Source organism: Barbus barbus (assembly GCF_936440315.1).
Source record: "Barbus barbus genome assembly, chromosome: 46".
In the NCBI taxonomy this organism is placed as follows: Eukaryota; Metazoa; Chordata; class Actinopteri; order Cypriniformes; family Cyprinidae; genus Barbus; species Barbus barbus.
Genome location: NC_136724.1, coordinates 19698087 through 19717268, shown reverse-complemented (window position 1 = coordinate 19717268; position 19182 = coordinate 19698087). Strand labels below are relative to the sequence as shown.

The 19182-nt window shown below is 34.8% G+C and overlaps 1 protein-coding gene across 2 annotated transcripts in view; it reads left to right on the top strand.

The window, feature by feature from the left end:
* The window catches only part of LOC306865272 (matrix metalloproteinase-16-like), a 60915-nt gene extending 42205 nt beyond the window's left edge, over positions 1–18710 (top strand). For both annotated transcript variants that reach the window (XM_079409795.1, XM_079409794.1), the window contains 4 exons: positions 9075–9213; positions 14214–14364; positions 14447–14562; positions 16691–18710. In XM_079409795.1, the coding sequence (XP_079265921.1) occupies positions 9075–9213; positions 14214–14364; positions 14447–14562; positions 16691–17019 (735 nt within the window). In that variant the 3' untranslated portion in view covers positions 17020–18710. The remainder of the gene's footprint in view (positions 1–9074; positions 9214–14213; positions 14365–14446; positions 14563–16690) is intronic.
* Positions 18711–19182: the final 472 nt, after the last annotated feature.

Genomic DNA, 19182 nt, shown 5'->3' with positions numbered 1-19182 from the left:
GTGACCTATTAGACAGAGCCAATGAGCTTTTCTTTGCTCGCTGAACCTGAGAGCTGCCTTCAACGAGTCTGTAACCCTCTAGTGTGATAGTCGAGTGTATCAGGATAGCTGAGCGTTAGCAATCACTGTAAGGATGGCAGGGTGCGGATTATAGAGCTCTGACCCTGCTAATGAAAGCTTCAACCTCACCAGTGAGAGAAAGATAAAGGGAGGCTCATGGAAAGGAGATAAACTACATGGTTTAGTTCTACTTATAACGTAGGAAACAGCAGTTTTGTGTAATGTTGTGTAATATTATGTAATCAAAAGTCAATCAGAACACACATGGTGCCAATTATACTCTTAAGTTGCCATAGCAACAGAAGGCTTCTTACGTGTTTTTCTCGAGGATCAGTATTGAAGAACATTGACAAAGCATTAGTGTTAGTATTACAGGTCTACTGTTAGATTTGCATCTCCTATGGATCTATAAAAATGAACAAATATTGCTTAATGTATTTTAAATATTACTTTAAAATACATACATATGCAGTACTGACAGTTTGGGATCAGTATTTTATTTTATTTTTTTAAAGAAATTCATGATTTTATTCAGCAAGGATACATTAAATTATGGAAGCCCGTTTCTGCCAGTGAGTAAAAAATAAAAAAGGTAATTGTGAATTTTTATCTCACAATTCTGACTTTTTTTCACCTCAGAACTGTGAGATGTAAACTCGCAATTCTGACTTTTTTCTCAATTGCAATTTATAAAGTCCAATTCTGAGAATAAAAAAAGACTGATATGGTCTCAGAATTGCGAGTTTATAACTCACAATTCTGAGAGAAAAAAAAAGTGAATCGTGAGATAAAAAGTCTAAATAAAAGTTTTTTTTATTTTTCATTCAGTGGTGAAAACAGGTGTCAATATTATATTGGTCAAAAGTTACAGTAAAAACATTTAACTTTGAAAAAAAAAATATAACAAATGCAGTTGTTTCAACTTTCTATTCAAAAAATGTCATTTTCACAAAAATATTAAGCAGCACAACTGTTTTCAACTTTAATAATAATAGCAATGTTTATTGAGCAGCAGCAAATCAGCATATTAGAATGATTTCTGAAGGATCACGTAACACTGAAGACTGAAGTAATGATGCTGAAAATTCAGCTTTGCATCACAGGAATAAATTACATTTTAAAATGTAATAATATTTCATAATATGCCTGTTTATTTACTGTATTTTACTTTTTTACTGATACTTTTTTTATCAAGTAAATGCAGTCTTGATGAGATTAAGACACTTGTTTCAAAATGATTGAAAATAAATAATATTGAAATAATCTTACCAGCCCTATACTTTTGAATGGTAAATATAAATGACAAATACATTGTTTAAAATTTTTACTATTTTTGAATTATTTTTAATCTATATATACTATCAATATAAATAAAATATAATGTATGAAAAATTTATAAATATTTTAGGTTTTTTATTATTTCAGGTTTTCAAAGAGGCGATGACTCCAAAATCCATGACTCAATAAATAAATAAATACAAATACAAAAATGACATATGGCAAGTGCACCAACTGTAAAAAAGTTGACAAACTTGAGGTTTGCTGGTGAGAAAACGTCAACAGATTAGCAATGGAAGCTCGGTCCCACTTTATATTAAGTGGCCTTAACGACTATGCACTTACATTTAAATGAATCGTTTAATACAATGCACTTATTGTGTACATTACACTGTACTTATATTTTTAAAATACCTGCATGTAAATACATCTGTAATTAATTTCTGTAATTACATTTATAATTACACTGTTGACCCATCCCTTACACCTCAACCCACTCTTAAACCTACCCATACCACCAAACCTGCCCCTAACCTTACCTGTATCCCACCTCAATAGCAGCAAAAGTGTTTTGCAATACAATATGACCACAATAAGTACATTGTACTTATTTTTTGATGCAAGTACATAGACGTTAAGGCCACTTAATATAAAGTGGGACCGGAAACTCTTTAAAAAGTTGATTCTCTCTGAAAGTATAGTTTGCTCACTTATGGATATATTTGTTCAGATATAAATAAAGACCGGGTCCAGTAGTTGTGATCTGTGTGTGTTTGTGAAGCACAGCTTGCATCTCTGAAGGCTACAGCACAGAATTACTGTGCTCTTACTTTACACACAGCCAGTGTTTTCTGTATATTTTTCTCTGTGTAAAAATAGATGGAATTAATTTGTCAGACTTTACAGAAAGTGTCTTTTCTCTGAATTCGCCAAACTCATGCTGACGTGTAGATTTATTCGCTCTCTCGCATGCTGTAAACTGGAGCAGTCTATCATCACAGCTAGACAATAACACAAACATATTTCTGTGCAGTAAAATGCTTAAAGTCTGCCATCTGAGCTCAGAAGTGTATCCAGAGTAATATCAGTGTCAGATCCTCATATTGGCGGCTCACGGTTATGGACGGAAAACCTGTGACTGTTTATACATGTTAGTCATTGAATTTTTTCTTTAAGACTGGTCATAACTTTAAGTCAGTTATATAGAGATGTAGACTGGTCTATTTTAAATCTGAGAAGCTGACATAGTGGCTATGTTTATGCAACTGGCAGCTGATTGACTGAGAGATGAGGAGAGATATTCATCTGCAGACAACCAATCAGAATTACAGAGGGACACGTGATCATTAAGGAAAGTTTGATATGAGAACAGAATCTTCCAGCCACTTAAAAATATAATTACTAGGGCTGTCAATCATGTGAAAAACAATCAAATTAATTACATGATATGCTGATTAATAATCACATTTATTTGCTGAGACAACCCAAATGATAATGACACAAATTTACTATTGTGGCCATTAAATATCTTAAAATACCAAACATTTGTTTAGTTTCTGTACCATTAAATATATAACTGACCTACATATCAACTAAATTATATATTTTAAAATGCATGATAAATGTATGAATAAATTAATATATAAAAAATGTAGTGCTGTCAAATGATTAATCGCGATTAATCGCATTCAAAATATTTTTTTTGTTTACACAATATATGTATATGTACTCTATATATTTGTTATGTATATATAAATACACACAAATACTGTATATATTTTGAAAATATTTACATGTACTTTTATGTATAAATTTATATTATATATAAATATATTTAATATATAAACATGACATATTTTTCTTAAATGTATGCATGCATGTGTGTGTGTGTGTATTTATATATACATAATAAATATACACATATATTATGTGAACTAAACTTTTATTTTGGATGTGATTAATCGCGATTAATCCCTTGACAGCACTAAAAAAATATATTTATATTATTTATTAAAAATGCAATATAAATAATTTATAACAAATCATATAATATAAATATTATATAAGATAAACAATAATATAAATATAGTATTTTACAGTTGTATATATATTGTATAATGTATGATAAATCTATGAATAAATAAATATATAAAAATATGTAAATGTTTAATATTTATTATATATTGTATTCATAATAAAAATGCAATGTAAATAATTGACAGTGTAAAAATACAAAATTATATCTTTTTAAAGTTGTTTTTTAATTCTCAAAAGAAAATTCTCTAAACCCCGTAGGTACATTTTCTGCAGTTGTAAATAAAAGCATGCTTTGTTCTCTATCATTTCTCCAGTAATAGAAACAGTCAGGCCGCTTCTCCCTCTCTCTATAGTAAGTATGTGTGTCTGAGAGTGTGTCTCACTCACTCAACTGACTGGCCGTCTCCTGAGCGCTGCTGTTTGATGCGGTTTATGTCTGTGCCCGGTGACAGATCTCTTCCGCCCAGTCCAGTGAGGGATCTGTAGACTGTGAAACAGAGAGATAGAGGCCGATCTCCCAGCAGTGAGTTCTCAACCTGCCCAGCACCACACTGCTCGCGGTGCTTTCATCTTTCCAGTGCATCTCCCCGCACACATCCCTGAGTCCGGTACTGGCTGGCTGATACAGTGTGATCTAAACCTCTGCATGGATCTGAACTCTCGTAACTTACTGCTTCGTCCTACAAAATCAAACAAACTAGTGAAATCAAATCATTTTTCATTGATTGTTTTCTGACATCTGAATGAATCGATATGTAGCTGTAGGGTCGGGAAATATAAGAAATGTCGAGATTTTGCTTCCATTTGCATTCCTTTTTCCTTAATGATTCCATTAACAATTAATGACCCTTAAATAAATATAAATGTGCATGTGTATATATATTTAAACAAGAAATATTACATTTTAAACAAGCACATATAGAAGTTTTTATAAGCTCTTTAAATGGCATCAGAACAAGTTCTGAAGCTCTGATCCTAATAAGAGAACAGCGTGAGCTTCAATTACTTTAATCCTACCGCTGCTTCCTGTACTATAACATTATATTTAACATTTCACTCCTCTGTGTTACACAGCTAAATTAGAGATATTTTAAATTGAAGACAGTCCAACTTGTACCAGATAATGGTCTCTCTGAGAGTGACTGTTCCCAAAAATGCAGTACGGAGGGTCACATAAGACACTCTTTCTTACAGAATAAAGCAGAATACATTTTTGCTCTGTGACCCATTTTTTAAGCTCCAAAATGTTTGCAACCCCACACCACCACCTATATAATAAAAATAGCCTTCACTTTAAGGTCTTGTGGAGATATTCAATATTTAATTTATTTTATTGCTGCTGAGTAACAAGAACTAGCAAATAATTCGGGCAGCCCTTAATTATATATACAGTATAATTATAATTAATTATAAAAAGTCTCCTCGGCACACTAAGGCTGCATATATTTAATAAAAAATACTGTAAAATTAATAAAAAAAAGTTAAATATTATTACAATTTAAAGTAAAGTTTTTTTTATTTCTATATATTTTAAAATAAAATTTATATCTGTGATGCAAAGCTGAATTTTCAGAAGGCATTACTCCAGTTTCTGGTGTCACATGATCAGAAATCATTCTAACATGCTGATTTGCTGCTCAATTATCATCAAATATTATTAGTTGTCAAATATTAATAGTGTTCCTTTTCATTAAATGATTATTATCTGCCAGTTTTAAGATTAAATTAATAAATAAATTATATCATGCTGATAAGTAAAGTAAAGTCGTGACGTATTGTCAAGTATGGTGACCCATACTCGAAATTGGTGCTCTACGTTTAACCCATCCAAGTGCACACACACAGCAGTGAGTAGTGAACAAACGCACACACACACACACACACCGTGAACACACACCCGGAGCAGTGGGCAGCCATGCTGCGGCGCCCGGGGAGCAGTTGGGGGTTCGGTGCCTTGCTCAAGGGCACCTCAGTCGTGGTATTGAGGGTGGAGAGAGCGCTGGACATTCACTCCCCCCACCTACAATTCCTGCCGGCCGGGGACTCGAACCCGCAACCTTTCGATTACGAGTCTGACTCTCTAACCATTAGGCCACGACTTCCCCAAATGATTTTATTATCAATTATCATCAATTATTGTTGGTTGTCAAATATTAATTATGATCCTTTTTATTAAATGATTATTATCTCCTAGTTTTAAGATGAAATAAAAAAGAATGAATGGATGAATGAATGAAAGAATAGAATAGAATTATATTAATAGTAAATTAAAAAATAAAGTTTTAAAAGTATCATTTAAAAATTCAATGTGATGAGTCCATTTTAAAGTGGTCATCGGATGAAAAATTCACTTTACAAGTTGTTTGAACATAAATGCGTGTTGAAAGTGTGTGTACACATCCATCCTATAATTATAAAAATCCACCCAGTGTTTTTTTTTTTTTTTAAATCCCTATTTTAAAATCCCCTTTCTCAAATCAGGCCGTTCTGAGATTCCTGTCAGAATGACGTAGTTCTGTACACTCTCAGAAATAAAGGTACAAAGGCTGTCACTGGGGAGGTGCCTTTTCAAAAGGTACATGTTTGTACCTAAAGGGTCCATTTTTGGCACCTTAAAGGTACCTATTAGTACTTAAAAGTGTACATATTTGAACCTATTAGGTACAAAAGCCCCAGTGACAGCTTTTGTACCTTTATTTCTGAGAATGTACAGGCCCCTCCCAGCCTTGATTGACAAGCCTGTCTTACCTTAGACCCGCCCTGAGTGAGCTGTGAGCCCTGAGTGAGCTGTGAGCTGTCCGCCATTGTGTCGACTCTGGTGCTGGGGAAGACAAGAATGTCTCCGATTAAGCGATTGAGGTGTTTAGTTGTTGGATGTAATAATGAATATAGCAGTCGTCTTTTACTCCCGACATCTGAGCCGCTGAAGATACAGAGGATTAACGTTAATTTCGTTTTTGAAGGGAATGAGCGACCCCGATCTGCCTAAATGTGTCTATGTTCGCGTAAATCATTCGTGATCCAGCCTCACCTACAGAAGAATTGAGTATAAGGGTTTTTTATGAATCTTTGCAAATCACCTTTCATAATAATGTGTTGATTAGCCAGTTTCGCGGCTAAAGTAAACAGTACTGCTCTCACCCCACGGAAGAGAGGGGCGCGGTCAGCAGAGCTCATTAGCATTTAAAGCAACATGGACTAGAATGGCTTGCTAAAAACAGAGCCGATTTTGACATGGTAAAAAAGGTGTTTTTTACACTACCATTGAGACATTTTAACCAAAGTATGTTATAGAGTTTTTATTAAGACCCTAAGGAATCATATCAACTTAGGACCCTAAGGAATCAAGCTATGCTGAGGCTGTCATTTCTCACTCATTCAGACACAACAGTGTGTCTTCTCTCATAGCCAGACACTAATGAAACGCAGATGAATGCGGTGCGTCTAGGGACCAGGCGTTTGCTAGTTGGGCATAGTTGTATCTGTAGGCTTCCCTGTGATTACAGAGTAGCAGGCAAATGTGTTTGTCTTTCTCTGGTTTTGGGATAGAAGAGGCTGGTAAGAGAAGAATGAGGAGGAGTAGGAGTGTGTATAAAAGCGAAGAAAAACAGCAACAATACTGGAGTGTTGTTTTTGCATTGTTATGCAGTTGCTAAGGTGTTCTGAGTGGTTGCTAGAATGTTGCTAGGTGGCTGCTCACAGGACCCAATCAAATTTGAGGTATTATTTAAGTGAGTATGGGCAAGTTATACAACAAAGTTAATTCTACTGTACAAATATTAATGATGTCGGATTTAGCAAACAATACTAATAAACAAAATACCTGTGCTCTGTTTGATACATTTTTAGCTACAATGAGGGACAAAAGGAATTAAAGTAGTGAAGCAAAATCTGAGGAGTGACGTCTCTATAATTGAGTACAAAATACTGTCAGCGAGGAGCAGGCTGAAGAAGTGTCATCTGAGCGCCTTACTGCAGGATAAAATGAAAGACGTCTTCAGTTTTACAGATAATGATGGTCAAATTACAGTCTTCAATTTGCTACATAAGATTAGTCAGGAGAAGCAAATGTGTGCTTGAAGAATAATTGAGTTGTCATCTTTGAACCATATGTTATGCTCAAACTTGCTGTTAAATTGCATTCTGAGAGATTCAGTCCTGGTGAAACAGACGTACGGTGCACAGCAAATGAACTGCATAAAAAAGAGATGTGCTTCTGGATGCTGATTGGTCAATTTAATATAAAATATAATATATATATATATATATATATATATATATATACATACACACACACACACACCATTTCTTAAATAGAAATATGTATCAGTACACACACACATATTATTCTAAACACAAACTTTATTTTGGATGCGATTAATCGCGATTAACATTGCTTTGACAGCACTGCATATTTTAATAATAATTATTATTATATAAATAAATGTACATAAGGTATTTAAAGTAAATCATGTAATATTACATATAATAATTAATATGATATATTAATTACATAACATATTATTTAAATTATGCACAAACATGAGAACCATTCTGAGAATCTCATTAAAAGTTTTTTCCTGACGTTAAGGTTATTTTACTTCCCAAGGTTTATTATTGTAATGTACAAAAAATGCATTAGGTCTCATTTACTAATAATCATGCACAAACGTTATAGTATTTAATTAATTAACAATTAAAAAATCAACAATTAAATATTTAATTTTAATTATTGAATTATTAATTTAGAATATTTACATTCTATTTAAAATGCTACTGATCCATTTTCATTACTACAGTGCAAATATTTAGCAACGTTATTTTTGAACATTTTATGTTCAGCATATGGAAAAAAGTCATGCAGGTTTGGAATGAAGAGATTAAATATTGCACTTTTTTCAATTATATTGAAATTATTCAAATTTAAATGTAATATATATTACTACTTGTATATAAATAAATATAGTTTAAATTGTTATAAATAATATTTTATACTATTTAAAATATGCACACATATGAGATCCATTATCATCGCAGCATTGCAAAAATAGTACTTTAAGTTCAATGAAGAAAAAAGTCATACAGGTTCGGAACGAATGGAGATAAAGCTTGGCAGAAAATGTTACTAGTTTATCCAGTTTATGAGGCGACAAGCTTGATTTGAGCACAAGAATGATAAAAACACACAGATAAACATCAATTACACACTTAAAGTGCATCCTTTGCTCTTCACTACGACTAAAAAAAGAGAGAATTTTATGAATCAAATTTATAAATTAAAATTTCTGGACTCATAAGTAACAGCTTCCCAGGAGGGAACGATTGTTATGGCCACCACAGAGCGATGACGGAGAGATTGTCTGTTTTTGCCACCAATGTTTAAACAAGCTTTGGAGACATCAAAGCAGTGGCATCAAAGCTGTAGATGTGTGACATGGGATTTTCCAGAGCTGGAAGTGAGAGCAGCTGCGGCCAAACAGTAGGTGAAGGCCAGGATGCCACAACTCAAACTATTCCCATTTGGGTTTGAGTTATTTATAAAATATACTTTTTTGGCCTAAAAAATTGACTTGCAAACAACAGAATAGCTGCTGTTTATAAGACTAAAATTCTAAAGCTTTGTATTGACCACTATGTGCTCCAAAAAACAACATGCAAAGCCTTATGGGATACTTTGTCTGTATCTTCTCTCTATGAAGGACCACTGGTTTTGGAGGGTCAGAGATAACACTGTTATGCCCGGTTACCCCATGCTCATCAATGTCTTCTGGAGAGGTCTGCCACCCAAGATCGATGCCGTCTATGAGAACAGCAAGGGCAAATTTGTGTTCTTCAAAGGTAAGATTTCTACACATCAGCTCGACGTCCCTCGGCACAGTTTGAGGAGAGTTGAGTTCAGAGGTAGTGAGGGAACAGCATGAAGATGAGACTTCACCTTGTTTCTACAGAGAGGTCAACTGCTGTAGGGCTCTCACAGGTTTATCTACGCTGCTTTAATGGAGCGGGTGGCAGTTTGCCGCTGAATATAACACTGTTAGGAGTTCATCTAGTGACTGTGAGAGAATGCATGTGTGTGAGAGCCTCTAAGATGTATTTATTGCTAATCTTATTTACATTTAGTTTATCCAAAAGCAACTTACAAATGAGGATAATGGAAGCAATCAAAATCAACAAAAGAGCAATGATACGCAAGTGCTATAACAAGTCTCAGTTAGCTTAACGCCGTAAACGTAGCAAGGTTTTTTTTTATTATATAATAACTAAAAAGAAAACTGATAGAACAGAAAAAGAATAGAGCAAGCTAGTGCTAGAGGCCTTTTTTTGCTTTTGTTATTTGTACAAGTAAAAAGAAGAGGAATAGATAGAATACAAAAAGAATAGAGGCTTTTTTCATATATATATATATATATACAGTGCCTTGCGAAAGTATTCATACCCCTTCATTTCTTTCACGTTTTATGTTGCTGCCTTATGTTAAATTGCTTTAAATTACTTTTTTCCCATATCATTCTACACTCCATGCACCATAATGGCAAAGCAAAAAAACTGTTTTTTAACATCTTTGCAAATTTATTAAAAATAAAAACCTTAATTGATTACATTGCATAAGTATTCATACCCTTTTCTGGGACAGTTGAAATTTAGCTCAGGAGCATTCATATTGCTTGTAGATGTTACTATATTTCAACTGAAGTTAACCTGTGGCAAATTAAATTGAATGGGTAGGATTTGGAAAGGCTCACACATCTTAATAAAAGGTCTAACAGCTGATAATGCATATCAGAGCAAAAACCAAGCCCTGAGGTCAAAATAACTGCCTGTAGAGCTCAGAAACAGGTTTGCGTCAAGCCACACATCTGGGGAAGAGTTCAGAAAAAAATCTGCTTCATTGAAGGTTCACAGAATCATGTAGCCTTCATTATCCATAATGGAAGAAGTTTGAAACAACCAGGACTCTTCCTAGAGCTGGCCTCCTGGCCAAACTGAGCAATTGATGGAGAAGGGCCTTGTCTAGACTGGTGACCAAGAAGCTGATGGTCACTCTAGTTGAGCTTCATGATCATATATGCAGATGGAAGAAACTTACAGAAGGACAAACATCACTGCAACACTCCACTGATCTGGGTTTCATGGCAGATTGGCCAGACTTCTCCTCAGTGAAGACACACGAAAACCCACTTGGAATTTGCAACAAAAAAAAAAAGCACCTAAAGGACCCTTAGACGCTGAGAAACAATATTCTCTGGTCTGATGAACCTCAATTCCAAGCATAATGTTTGAAGGAAACCTGGCTCTGCTCATCACCTGCAGAGTACCATCCCAAAAGTAAATTGTGGTGGTAGCAGCCTCATGCTGTGGGGCTGTTTTTCAGCAGCAGGGACTGAGGGACTCGTCAGAGTAGAAGAAAAGCTCAGTGTACCAAAATATTGAGATAGTCTTAATCAGTGTTGGGGGTAACGCATTACAAGTAACGCGAGTTACGAAAAATATTACTTTTTTCAAGTAACTAGTAAAGTAACGCATTACTTTTTAATTTACAAGAAAATATCAGAGTTACTTTTTCAAAAAAGTAACGCCAGTTACTTTTTGGCAGCGGCTATTTGCACTAAGTGACAAAGCACACAGCAAGAGTGGCTTATAGACAACTCTGTGGATGTCCTTGAGTGGCCCAGCCACAGCCTGGGATTGAACCCAGTCAAATATTTCTGGAGAAACTCGAAAATGTGTGTCTGCCCCATCCAACCTGACAGAGCTTGAGAGGTGAAAAAGGCAGGGGAAGAATGGCAAATTATGATGTGCAAAGCTTGTCGCATCATACCCCAAAATACTTGAGGCTGTAAAGGTGCTTCAGCTAAGTACTGAATACTTATGCAATGCACTTATTTCAGTTATTTTTATTTTTAATACATTTACAAAGTTGTGACAGTTCTGTCTTTGCTTTGTCATTATGGTGTATGGAGTGTAGATTGATGTAGGGGAAAAAAAGTAATTTAGCTATATTATTCGTATGGGGGAGAAAGAGTGTTTGTGTGTGTGTGAGAAAGAGAGAGTTGAAAATCGCTAAAGAGGAAAAGAAGAGGCTGGGCCAAATGAGATCATGACAAACACACACACACACACACACACACACACACACACACACACACAGCAGTTTTACATGATTTTGTTCCTCAACAACTAGACAAAATGGTCTCCTGTGTTCAGAGAGCCTAATTAACCTTTTTAGCCCACCACTGTCATCTTAATTATTTATTTGCCTGCACACCTCACATCTCCACTATCAGATCAGAGAGCAGGAGGGATGACTGAATTATGGATGGATGGAACAATTACAGGTTGCTTCTGTGTATCGGTGTGTGATTGTGCACTTTGTGCATCAACTTAGTCTCAGATTGCTCTCCTAAAATTCCTTAAACTGTGAGAAATAAAGTCAAAATTACCTTTTGATTTTGTACTCTGAGGCAGAAATGGGCTTCAATAGTTTTCTTCTAAAATTCTTTAGGAGGAAAAAAAACATGAGACACAAATGAAGCAATAGTTGACATACAGTATAGTAAGGGGTATCACATTATAATAAACATATTATAAATGATGTAGTATTATCAAACTAAAAATAATACTTATTAGGTCTCATGAATAAATATATGGTAAAAAAATATATATAAGGGGTCTCACAGCTGTGCATATTTTAAAATAATATATTTAAATAATACTTTATAGACAAAGTTATGATAATGAATTATTTAATTGAAATAGAATTTAAACATTAATATTAATACATCTAATATTAATATTACAGTATGTCATTATATATATATATATATATATATATATATATATATATATATATGTATAGAATTTTTATATTGCCATTATAAATAATAATAATAATAAATAATTATTACTACATTTAATGTAATAAATAATTATTACATACTATATTTTAACAATATAACAACAACAACAATAATAATACTAATTATTATTATTATTAAATTCTATACATAACATATTATCAAAATAAAAATAATTATTAGGTCTGATGAATAAATATGCTAAAATAAATTATGTAAATAAAAATATATATATATTATATGAAACACAAAGTAAAATAATGAATGAATGTGAATAAAATAACTCTCATATAATGTGTTTTTTGATGAGAAATGTTTGAAATCACACTGAGCTCATTATGATTGAGCTTATAAACTCATCACATTTGTGATTTCTTCCCATGGGCTCGTACACAGTGTGTGTGGTCCATGTGGAGGCAAATAAACACTTTTTTTTCACACTCATTGCTGGTGGAAAGATCGCTTACACTGACCTCTGAGCAGTTAAGTAGGTCAGAAAGCATGGCCAAATCTGGATGTTAAAATGTGTTGCTCTGGATAACGTTGACCTCCAGCCAACATTTATAATAAAACCATCCTGCAATTTCACTTTCACAAACATACTCGCACAATCACTGACAAAACACAGACATAAATGAGCAAACACACACACACTATGCTCCAGGGGTCTGCAGCGATCTCTCGCGCACTCTTTGGCCCCGACCTGACCCCGCTGAGAGGGCCATGAGAAAGATGCAGGTGACGTGACAGGCATTTCCTCCTACAGAGGAAGAATGACAGACCTGTCCTCCTCTGACCCCTCGGACTCCAAACAAACCACAACAGCCTTTAACCCGGCCCGCTGCGCCCCTGTTCTCCTAAAGCACACTGACATTTTAAAGTGAAGGCATTAACATGTCAGGTCTGAGTAACAGTAGCAGACGCGGCCAAAAGCCTGCTCACGGTAATTAAAGGCAAACAGGAAGTGCCTGAACTGTGAAATTCAATGTTTGGTTTTGCTGAAACAGACATTTATCTGGAAATGATGTAAATATTGGGGATTCCGTATCAATAACCTCAGTGTCAGATTATCAGTGATTTGAGGTAAATTTCACTGGTAGAAACAGGAAATGTGATTATGGTTACTTTTTCCATTGGATAAATGTGCATACGGTGGGAGTAGGGCTATATATATTATATTTTAATTAATTAATTAATTTAATTATAATATTTAGTAATCATTACTGCATTGGAAATATAATAACAATAAAATTAAATAAATAATTACTAAATTATAATTATTATAATTATTAATAAATAATACTATATATCATTTTAAAAAATATTTTATTTTAATATTTTAGAATGTATTTATAAGTGAATACTATATATATATATACATGTATTTGCTGCAAGACTGTATTTACTGTAATATGTATAAAATGTATTTTATTTATAATAATTTATATTAATACTTATAATAATTATTTTAATATAAGTATTATATATATTATAATATAAAGTATTTATATATTAAGCTAGTAGTGCATTTAATTTTAGAAATAAATAAATAAAAATAAATAAATGTTTACTTTAATGTTTGCAATAGATTTTTAAAATCTTTTTTTATTTTATAATGTTCATGTATTTATGTATTTGCTGTTAAATGGATTAAAATATTTCAACCAAACAGCCATTATGATTCATAAAGTATGCAACAAATCACTATGCCATTGATAACACAAACTTTAGGGAATGTAACAGCCGAAAAATCGCATTGAAATCATCACAATATATAATCAATAAATTGTCCAAAGTCAGCAAATCCCTCAGCAATATGTGGAGCCACACTTGAACAAATCAGCAAGTCTTAAAGAATTTATAGAAACCATGATTTACATTTTCACTCTTTGACTGAGCTGAATGACTGAAAGTTCTCAAAATCTACCTTGGGCTGAATACTGTAATCTCCTGATTTCTCCTTTGTTCTTGTGCTTTTTCTAGGCAAGCAGTTCTGGGTGTTCAAGGACACAATGCTACAGCCTGGCTACCCGCAGGACATCTCGATGTTTGGAAACGGCATGCCGGCGCAGAGTATAGAGACAGCCGTCTGGTGGGAGGACGTGGCCAAGACCTACTTCTTCAAAGGAGACAGGTATGTGCACAGCACGCGTGTGTGTGTGTGTGTGCGCTTGGCCATGTGTGTGTTTTAACTTTCTCTCTTTATCTATATGCAGGTATTGGAGATATAATGAAGACTTGAAGATGATAGATCCTGGTTATCCCAAGTCCATCACTGTATGGAAGGGTGTTCCAGATTCTCCACAAGGAGCATTTGTGGACAAAGCTAACGGTAATTTTATTATAATAATTTTTTACTTTACAATAATTTTATACATAGACCACTTTTATGGTGGCAAAACAGTCATATTAAGCCAACTAACTCCTTAATTAGATCATAACTTGGTATTTTCAGTAGAATTTTTTTCAGCTAGTTGTTAGTGCTGTGGTGCTCATGCAGGCGACACAAGTTTGAATCCCGCTCGCAACATTTCCAAACCTCATGTCCTCACCATCTTCCCATAATTTCCTGTTGTTTCTCTACTACATTCTGAATAAAAAAGGCAACAATGGCAGAGAAGGAATTTTGAACCCAATTCGGAACCAACATAAAAAGCACTTCAGAAAAAGTAAAGATTCTAAACATATACAAAACTTATAAAGACTCATTAGTGAACTAATTTAAACTACAAACAGACCATGCAGCAGCTGAAATTATCTTGCATTTGACCCCGAATCTTTTCTGTGCATTAAGAAGCAGTGTCATTCTCGTTTACACTGGCCTATTTTCATTCTGCTCAAGAGCACAGTTCTGAAAGGTTGTGTGTTTCGGGGCGAGTGTGAACGTCGCTGGCAGGAGTTCTCGGGGTGGGGACGTCTTGCATGAGTTCAGTCCGTAGCTTCAGGCGCGCAGGTCGACAGCCACGCACATGCCATCTGTACCCAGCCCCGCTGCCAGGTTTGCCCGTGGACGCAGGCGCTCATCTGAGCGTGAAGGGTGGATTGATATTCCAGGGAAATTGTTTGGCTAACCACACTTTGAAAGTGATTGTGGGCTTTCTTTCAGCCCTGTCTCTGCACGTTACCCAAAAGGCTTCTGTGGGCGAGACTGAGTTGAGAAAATTGACCCTAATTATGTGTCATCATGGCCAGCCGATCATGGGGAGATGGGAAAGGATAGCATATTTTTTTTCCTGCGCTCTAGTCCTGCAAGTATCGATGTTACAATAACCCGTGGTCTTATGATAAGCCTTTCAGATCACACTTTTTAGATCACACTTAGCCCCTCTTCCAGTCTGGAACATTTTTATAAATGTTATATATGTTTTATAAATAACAAATTTAGAATCTTTGTTCAACAGATTTAGTGGAGAGTGACAGGAAATTAGCAGGGAGATGTGAGATCAGGATTAATCTCAGACTGGAACTTGCATCACCCACGTGTGCACCATGGCTCAATGTCAATGCCAGTTGGCCTGAACAACCCAAAAATAGATGACAAGTCTGATGACACTTTGGACTACAAAACCAAACAAAATTTATTTGTCACTTTTTTTGGTAATTGAAAAAACATTTTAAATACATTTTACATATATATAGTATATACAAATATACTAAATATGAAAAATGAATAGAAAAATAATAATACAAAAATGTTAAATTATATAAAAATATATATTTTTAGATTTTAAATAAAAAACAACAAATTGTGTATATTATATTTAATAAAAATATAATAGGGATATTATAAAATATAAAAAGCTAAAATACATATATTTTTTAATTTTATAATATATTTTTAATTAATTTTTGTTTTTATATTTTCTGTTCTCATGTTAATTTTAGTTAGTTTTAGTAATTGTGTAGTTGTGTTTTGTCATTTTTATTAGCCTTTAAATAGGTCTGTATCGTTTTTCTGTTCTCATTTTAGTAATTTTGCTGTGTGCTTTTGACATTTTTATTAGCTTTTTAAATGTCTGTATAGTTTTTATTAATTTTTATAGCAGTTTTAGTTTTAGTTATTTTAGTATGTGACGTTAAACTAAATGAAAATGAGAATGAATATGTTGCTGATATAAATTATGTTTAACTTTTTTCAAATTATTATATTTCAGATAAAGTTTTTTTTTCAGATAACAAAGTTTTATTTCAAGTAACAAAAGTTTTTAATTTTAGTTAACAACCCTGAATCAATTTAAATGCTACAAGTGAATTTAGGCATCATTATATTATAAAACAGATATCCACTTTGAGGTTTGCTAAAGTTTATACTTAACAAGACTTACTTGATTAAGTGAGTTTTAGATGACTGCAAAAGACATCAAAAATGTAAATATAGGTGGAAACGCACATGCACAATTAAATATCCAATATAAATACAAAAACAACTTACAAATGTTTCCCGTGTCGATGCTTTGCAGGTTTCACTTACTTCTACAAGGACAGAGAGTACTGGAAGTTCAACAACCACAGACTGCGGGTGGAGCCCGGCTACCCTCGCTCCATCCTCAAAGACTTCATGGGATGCGACCTCACGCCCATCGACCCTGACATGCAGCCGACGGAGGATGAGGACGTGGTGATTAAACTGGACAACGAAGCAAGCACGGTCAAAGCCGTCGCCATCGTCATTCCCTGCGTCCTGGCGCTCTGCCTGGTGGTGTTGATCTACACCGTCTTTCAGTTCAAGAGGAAGGGGACGCCCCGACACATACTGTACTGCAAACGCTCCATGCAGGAGTGGGTGTGAGTCACACAGCCACAAGACACGGTTGCGTAAACACCCTAAACTTGCGGACTTTGGCTCTTGACCTTTCTCGCTCCAGAAGAACAGCGAGGGCCTTTGCTTTGACTCCCCCCTCTAGGAGACGAGGGGTGCATTTCCCTCTAAAACTCCCTTCTCTTGTCCCATTGGCCCCGGTGCACCCGCTGTAGGACTTGCGGGAGGCTTGCGGGATTGCAAGGATCCCATGGTGCATTGCGCCATCCAGTGCCACCGCTCGACGTGGAAATCGCTGATTGCTATACCTTTAGGTTTTACAAGTGCACGCTGAAAACATGAAAAAAATTTACGAAAATGTTGCAGGAGTCGCGTTTTTTTTTACTTTCCCAATTTTCGCTTGACTCCGATCTATTTATTTTCAAACAGAAATATTTACGATTCCCTTTAAAGCACCCCAAACCAAATAAAGACTCCAAAGAGGATCTTTTTTCTTCTTTTTACATTTTTATTATTATTATTATTTTTCCCTCCCTGCTCTAAATATTTTGCAGTGATATGTAGTGGGGGAAGTTTTGACTGTTGTGGCAGTCTGTCTCAAAAACAGGGGCCAAAATATTCTGCAATATTTTTAATAGCCTTAATTATGGATTGTGTTGTTTCTTTTGTTTTCATTTATTCGTTTGTTTTTTTTATGCACCGCTTCGTTTGTCCTGTCGGAACAGCAGTGCAATATTGCTTTGCTCCCTTTGAGATCGATTTGAGACCTCATTTTTGCCAGGGGCCGCACTACAACGGGGCGGGACTCCTTAACCTCTGCCTAACATATCAGTCAAAGCAGAGGGAAGACCAAGCCACTGCAACGACAAATACTTTATCGCGTTTTTTCCGTCCGACGGTAGAATTGCAACGCAAAGGAAGTGCTTGAACCGTTTATCGTGCTTAACGCTCACTTGTTTGGTCGTGTTTACACGGAAAAAGATTTGCGAATTCGTTTCTTCCCTTTTTCCGAAAGGTTGCTGTTCGAGACAGAGCATGTCATCTCCTTCGGACTGCCTTGTTTTTTGGTCTGGATGGGATCCGAGAACCTTGACGTTTGAACCAGAATCACCAGAGCAACTCAGGACAGCGCTTGATTCAAAGTGTATGCAAGCCTTCACATCCAGTCCTGTGTCTTTACTATCAACCGAGAAGAAAATCAAGGATATATCATGTAACGTTTCACCATTGCTTGTGATCGGAATTTTCTGCGAAAGGATCAGATGATTTTTTTTTTACGGAGTCAGAACTTTCGGTTCAGTTCATGTCTTGCAGTCTGACTCTAGATCGGTCCTTTGCATCGAACGGATGTTTGAACATAGTTATTTGCTTGGATTAGCATTTTTTAAGTTTGTTTTTCTTTTTTTTTGGTACATTTGAAATCAAATGGTCTCAACCTCAACTTTAAAGTGGTACTTTAAGTGCTAAGCTGTCATCCGGCACGTTTCCCTTAGATGCGAGAAAGAAAAAAAAACGTACGTGATCTAAAGGAAACCATATGCGTGTTTCTGGCAAGCAGTGTTTGAATGTGTGTCTGTATTGATGCTAGATTTTCTTTCTTTTTTCATTGTTTTAAGAAAAAAATGGAAAAAAAATGGGACATTCTTCAAATTCATGTATTTCATGACTCGGTTTGGGACGAACCGTCCTGACAGACTTAATAAATTAATCAGTATATGATTAAAATGCCTTTTAGCGATTTGTTCACATTTATTATACATACATATTCAGTCTGGGAAAATATAAACATCTACTCTTTCAACTAACACAAATACCATGGTAATACCATAGTATTTTAGTAGGGTAATCATTTAGTGCCACACAATATATCAAAACACTATAGTATTACCATGGTACTGCCACAGTATTTTTCTGCCTTTCTTTCACTAACAAAAAAATGTACCATGTTATTTTTGACATTTTATCATAGTACTACAATGGTATTTGAGGTACCATGATACTACGATGGTGTTCTGAACATAGAACTGGGGTAATACGGTATTTTGGACATTTTGCCATGGCATTTGAACATAGTAAGTACCATGATACTACTATGGTATTTTGAACATGGCACCATGGTACTATGGAATCTACTATGGTATTTTTTACATTTTACCATGGCATTTGATCATGATACCATGATACTACTATGGT